Source organism: Rhinoraja longicauda, chromosome 21, assembly GCF_053455715.1.
Source record: "Rhinoraja longicauda isolate Sanriku21f chromosome 21, sRhiLon1.1, whole genome shotgun sequence".
Taxonomy (NCBI): Eukaryota; Metazoa; Chordata; class Chondrichthyes; order Rajiformes; family Arhynchobatidae; genus Rhinoraja; species Rhinoraja longicauda.
Window position 1 is genome coordinate 642,953 of NC_135973.1, and position 6,996 is coordinate 649,948.

Consider the following 6,996-nt stretch of genomic DNA (forward strand, 5'->3'; position numbering starts at 1 on the left):
CTCAGTGCCAACAGTAGACATGACCATCAAATAACGATCAACATCACGTTATAATCCTCATCCGTAAATGCTTATCTTGCAGTGGATTCCAACGATAATCTGTACGGGAGTGACCCTAAATTCTTGTCTGAAATCAATAAACTTGCTGAAACCCTCATTGGACAAATCCTGGACCATCTCAAGACTCTTGGGAAAGAGGAGGTATGGCATTAATTGTCTAATGTTAACACTCCGGTTTTGATATGTTATCTCCAGTCTGTCAGAAAAGTAGCTGACATTAATGTTTCATTGTAGAGGCCAAGGAGTTTATATAAAACATGGAATATTTCAGAATTTGGTTGGAATATATTTAGTTAGAGATGAATGATGTACAAGATTAAATCTTTTCATATTTTTCATATTTTTCAATCCATGCTCAGACTATGTATGACATAGATCAGAGAACCAGGGAAATTGGACTTGTGTATACTCCTGAGAGATGTCCAATCGAGGAAAATATCTGATCTTTTCTGTGTTTACTACATTCCATGGAGCCAGGCTTTGTAGTAATGCTGTACACTTAGTGGATGATCACCACTAAAGATCAGCTATTATCAACAGCTCCATGGAGCAGGATGTTTATCGAATGTTTCTTTCAGTGGTAACCTTCCATGGAAAACACTTGTCCTTCATATCATATATATATACAGCCGGAAACAGGCCTTTTCGGCCCTCCAAGTCCGTGCCGCCCAGCGATCCCCGTACATTAACACTATCCTACACCCACTAGGGACAATTTTTACATTTACCCAGCCAATTAACCTACATACCTGTACGTCTTTGGAGTGTGGGAGGAAACCGAAGATCTCGGAGAAAACCCACGCAGGTCACGGGGAGAACGTACAAACTCCTTACAGTGCAGCACCCGTAGTCAGGATCGAACCTGAGTCTCCGCCGCTGCATTCGCTGTAAAGCAGCAACTCTACCGTTGCGCTACCACTACCTTGGGATATGGACCAGAATTGCCACTGCTCATTGGGCTGGGAAAGAACACATGTCTTCGTTTTAGGCTTCTACTCTAAATATTTTTCTTTTAAAGTATCCTGAAAAGATGAATGTGTCAATATATTTTGGTTGCATCGAGCACTTTCAAACTTGATGGCCATTCCCTGTTACTTGACTTTCACAATTATATTATATTTTATAGATTCTTGATTAGTACAGGTGTCAGAGGTTATGGGGTGAAGGCAGGAGAATGGGGTTAGGAGGGAGAGAGAGATCACCTATGATTGAATGGCAGAGTAGACTCGATGGGCTGAATGGCCTAATTCTGCTCCTCATGACCTTTTGATCTTAAGGTCTAGCCTTGGAAGAACGATGGGGGTTGACGCCACAATTATTAGCGATGTTCTAGAAATTAAATGAACCTTGAAGGGTGTTTCTTAAATTTATCTACATAATAAATATATATATATATAATTTACTCAGGGCACTGAAGTGAAAGACATTTTGCTTACATCTAATCAGCTGTCACACTTTGCATTTGCCGTTTGCTCTCATTTTTCTCCATTCCTGTGAAACATCTTCAGCCCTGTCCGTGTGCTTGCATTAACTGTGTCTACCACTTCCCCAAACCCCTCCCTAACCTCATTCAAGATGTTATCTTCACTTACCCCCCAGGAAATCTGTTTGGTCTCATTGAGTTAGGAACTGTCCAAGTGCCAAGAAGACCATTGCACTTTGAAACAGTGCGTGGCAGCGTTTTATCTCCTGTCTATGGTAGCCCTGGTTTAATAATCATTTATTTCTGATCCATGTCTGGTATAAATAATATTTATGTGCATTACGTGCCATGAAAAATGGTGTTTATTTTACAGACATTGAAGCGACAGAGTACCTTGAGTTTGTCCTTATTTAACAGCATCCTCATCCATGGAGACCTGAGGAACAACAAACTTCACCAGCTGACAATAAATCTGTACAATCTTGCTCAAAAGCATGGGTATGCTGATACTAAAACCATGGTAAGAAGACAGTGCCACAGCTGTGAATCCTCACTGCACCTTTACACCAACTGTACCTCATGCAGCAGCAGAGGATATAAATGCAACAATCCTCCAATTGTTAGACACAAGACACAAATACTGGTTTACAAAATGGACACAAAGTGCTGGAGTAACTCAGCGGGTCAGGCAGCATCTGTGGAGAACATGGATAGGTGACGTTTCACAGAGTGTCGGAGTAACTCAGTGGCTCAGGGAACATGGGTAGATGACCCTTCTTCAGACTAATTGTGGTAGCAGAGGAGGAAGAGAGGAAGGGCAGGACAAAGCCTGGTGAGGGATCGATGGATACAGGTGAGGAGGGTTCCTGATGGGCCGATGGTTGGACAAAGGCCAGAAATAAAAAGACAAATGTGAGACAAAGATAGAAGAGAAGAGAATATACGCATTGTTAGATATTTTGTGTACAATTGCTGGTGAATTTGTATGGGGGCTGCAAAACGTAATCATTGTTGGGAGGAAGTAGGGGAACGTGAGAGGTGGAGTGAAATTTGGTCTAGAATTAGGGTGGCACGGTGGTGCAGCAGTAAAGCTGCTGCCTCACAGCGCCAAAGACCTGGGTTTGATCCTGACTACGGGTGCTGTCTGTACGGAGTTTGCACGTTCTCCCCGTGACCTGCGTGGGTTTTCTCCATGTATTCCATTTTCCTCCCATGCTCCAAAGACGTGCAGGTTTGTCGGCTAACAGACTTGGTAAAATAAGGAAATTGTCCCTAGTGGGTGTAGGATGGTGTTAGTGTGCGGGGATCGCTGGTCGGCGCGGACCCGGTGGGCCGAAGGGCCTGTTTCTGCGCTGTCTCTCTTGACTAAACTAAACTAAATTATAGCAAAGGTTTTTGACAGATTTATTTATTTGGACTAAAAATGTCCCAACGGTTCTATTTATAACCTTGTTCTGTATAATTGACTTTTTCAGTGAGTCGTATTGTGTTTTACAATGGGCTGAACAGATTATTGTATCCCAGGTTACTATTCTACTTGAATTATTTAAAGTGATTTTTAATGATTTTCCTTTGGCAAACTTACTTAATTTGAATGTAAATGAAGAGAATATTTATAGCGGCACAAAATAGTTTGTTTGAAGATATAGTCATAAATCAGTTAGTGTGCATGTTGCTGCCATTCAGCCCATCGTGTTCACACTGGCTCTCTACTGGGGCAAGCAGCTGGCTCCAACCATTAGCCCTTTCTCTGCAGTCATGCAGTTTAATCTCTGCAGTCGTGCAGTTCAATCTCTGCTGTCGTGCAGTTTAATCTCTGCTGTCGTGCAGTTTAATCTCTGCGGTCTTGCAGTTTATTCTCTGCGGCCTTGCAGTTTAATCTCTTGTTTATCGAGTTCATGGCTGACGATCGGAATGCAACCTGCCACCGTCACGGTTGACGGATCAGGCCTAGTATTCCAGATTTCAGCCATGTGTTTTGTAAATGTTCATCTTCCTCATGTCACTATTAATTTACTTTAGACCAGTCCTTGATCCCTCCGCCTCTGGGGACAGACTCCCAACATCCACCCTCTCCCCGGTCCCTCTACATTTGACACACGAGTGTCTAATCCTGAGGCTCCACTTCAAGGGAGTCACCCAGCCTCTTCGACCTTTCTATCTAACCCTGATCCCTGGTCCAAAGAGTCATTCTAGAGATCTCCAGTACCTTCAAATCCTTCCTGTAAAATGGTGACCAGAACTCGATACCAGATCAATAGAATATTTATTGAGAAATAAGGCACATCATTGTCTTTGTTGGACAGGCAGCATCTCTGGAGAGAAGGAATGGGTGACGTCTCGGATCGAGACCCTTCTTCAGACTCATTTCGACCCAACCCGAGACGTCACCCATTCCTTCTCTTCAGAGATGCTGCCTGTCCCGCTGAGTTACTCCAGCGTTTTGTATCTATTTTCGGATTTAAACGGCATCTGCAGTTCCTTCCGACACAGTCATTGCTTTGTTGTTGCAATGACGCAAAAACCTCACACAACAAGATGAGTAACGAACTAGGATGGGATATCATTCTAACATTTTTCCAAGAATATTTCAATGTTATGTTTGGAAGAGAAAAATGCAAAGATTCTTCCATTTTACGGCCTAGTTCTGTGGGATTGGGCATTGTACATTGGGTTAAAGGCCCACTATTAGTGGGACACAACCTAGGGGTGAGTGCTTGAGGGAATCCCATTGCCAGCACCTTTCATGATATCAGCTAAGTCCCAGCTCTTGGTTTATAATACTCAGCAGTTCGGGCAGCATCTGTGGAAAGGGAAGCAGAATTAATGTTTGAGCCAAAGACGTGTAGTCAGTTCAATCAGTTCTGATAAAGGTTGTCTGGCCTGAAATATTGACCCGTCTCCCTCCACAGATGCTGCCTGTTCCGCTGAGTATTTACAGCGCTTTATGTTTGTATTGGACTTTGTTTTGTCGTTGGTATTAAGAGCAGAGCTGTGCTAAATATCAGGGATAGGTGTTGCCTTCACCACAGGATTCTTGATTTAAAAATGAGTCGTGGATAAACACATTTTGTTCCAATGCAGTACATTTTGTAGATATTTGCAAAGGACAATTTTTAATCACCTTCACTTATTTTTACTGTGATCTCTCTGCACTTCTGATACATGTTTTGTGCATTTTTTTAAGGTGAGGACATTGGAACATATCAAACGGCAGAGCCAACAGCCGAACATGAGTCATTTAGCAGATCTGTCACTGAGACTTCCCCTGCAGTCACGAACATAACACTGCAGTGCAAACGTGCAGCTGCCAATGAGAGACGGCTCTTCAAACTATGGTCCTAACTAACTTCATGCTCTGTAAATGACTGGCGTGTCTGCTTCTGCTGAGAGCATATATTTAGAGGTAGAAGGAAGACAGCAATGCTCACAATGAAGATGTGACAGCTGGATAAGCTGAAGACTTGCTGGATCAGTACAGTCGGGGAACTAACCTGTCTCCCTGTTTGTGTTTCCAATGATCTATATCAGATCTGCACAAGACATCTGCTATGTTTCTGTTGCTCCAGCAGTCCAATGACCCAAGAAAATGAGAAGAATGGATGGACTTGGAGAGTCCATGATGATATGTAACATTGGAAGCTCTCACCACCTGGGGCCTGAATATCATTCAGACCGAGGCACATTTATTTAAGGTTGGAATGGCACAACCATGCGATTCCATTGTACAGTGCTACCATCTAACCATTCAGAACACTCACTGGAAGTTTCCCCTCCGAGACATTCAGTGTGTGGGTCAGAGTTTGGTCTGGAACTCAGGCTCTGCAGTAGGTGGTGACGTTTACTGCTTTGTTCCAGGTGAGGGGAGATAGAGGGGGATCTTTTCAGAGAGATGGAGATTGCACGTTGTTGTATTTCCCTTTGAAACCAGTGGATGCTTGGCCCATGGTTGCCCTCAGTATCCCAACTCGTGCCTCAGCTAAGAAACATTCACTGATACGTCTGAATTATGAGCAGCAGAGGGATGTGCATTTATGGTGCCTATGCACGATTATAATGACCAGTTACTGGACCACATTTTCTTTGGGCTATAATTAATTGGAAACATTCTGAGTACATTTACTTTGAGGTTTTGATTTTTTTAAATTACCAGCCCACAATTTCATGACAAATTGGGAACAGGAAATGTTCAGAACTCATTAAGGGGCAGATATGAGAACATTTTCACAGATAAATGCAAGAGTTTGAAAATACATTTGTAATTGCAGATATCTGTAAAGTATATTTTCGGAAACATATTTAGCAGTCTTCAATGTAGCAAATATTTTTGTTTATTTTCTTGCCCTAACTCCAGGAATTGTTGCTTAATGCCTACATTACCAACTAAAACTGCTAAATTCACCCCAGCCAAACCCCTGAATTTGCATTTTAGACTGATCTAAAGCAAATACAAACCATGTCTTGTATCTTTGTGGCAGTGGAAATGAATGGTTTAATGCAGATGTGTCAGACTGGTCAAAGGAAGGTAGGATGTCCATCTGATCTGTGAAGTAACCACCAGTTATGTACAGACTGGGAGACTATTACACTCGACATGCATTCTTTGTTTAACTTGGTAAATAAATACAACAGAGAACAATCTAAATGAGTTATAATTTTATGTCAACCTAATCTGTTGTATCCCTGCTTTTATTTTAAACATTGATCATTTTCCAATGTTCTATAGATTCAGGATCAGTTCCTGTGGATTGGAGGATAGCTAATGTTATCCCACTTTTTAAGAAAGGAGGGAGAGAGAAAATGGGAAATTATAGACCAGTTAGTCTGACATCAGTGGTGGGGAAGATGCTGGAGTTAATTATAAAAGACGAAATTGCGGAGCATTTGGATAGCAGTAACAGGATCGTTCCGAGTCAGCATGGATTTATAAAGGGGAAATCATGCTTGACTAATCTTCTGGAATTTTTTGAGAATGTAACTAGGAAAATAGACAGGGGAAAGCCGGTGGATGTGGTGTACCTCGACTTTCAGAAAGCCTTCGACAAGATCCCACATAGGATATTAGTGGGCAAAATTAGAGCATATGGTATTGGAGGTAGGGTACTGACATGGAGAGAAAATTGGTTGACAGACAGAAAGCAAAGAGTGGGGATAAATGGGTCCCTTTCAGAATGGCAGGCAGTGACTAGTGGGGTACCGCAAGGCTCGGTGCTGGGACTGCAGCTATTTACAATATACATTAATGACTTGGGTGAAGGGATTAAAAGTACCATTAGCAAATTTGCAGATGATACAAAGCTGGGTGGTAGTGTGAACTGTGAGGAAGATGCTATGAGGTTGCAGGATGACTTGGACAGGTTGTGTGAGTGGAAGGATGCATGGCAGATGCAGTTTAATGTGGATAAGTGTGATGTTAAGAATAGGAAGGCAGATTATTATCTGAATGGTGTCAAGTTAGGAAAAGGGGATGTACAACGAGATCTGGGTGTCCTAGTGCATCAGTCACAAAGGAA

General features: G+C 42.3%; 1 protein-coding gene across 3 annotated transcripts in view; it reads left to right on the top strand.

Moving 5' to 3' along the window:
* The window catches only part of vps35l (VPS35 endosomal protein sorting factor like), a 61,708-nt gene extending 55,593 nt beyond the window's left edge, over positions 1-6,115 (top strand). For all 3 annotated transcript variants that reach the window (XM_078417549.1, XM_078417551.1, XM_078417550.1), the window contains 3 exons: positions 83-201; positions 1,857-2,003; positions 4,671-6,115. In XM_078417549.1, coding sequence (XP_078273675.1) covers positions 83-201; positions 1,857-2,003; positions 4,671-4,769 — 365 coding nt within the window. In that variant the 3' untranslated portion in view covers positions 4,770-6,115. The remainder of the gene's footprint in view (positions 1-82; positions 202-1,856; positions 2,004-4,670) is intronic.
* The last annotated feature ends 881 nt before the right edge of the window (positions 6,116-6,996 follow it).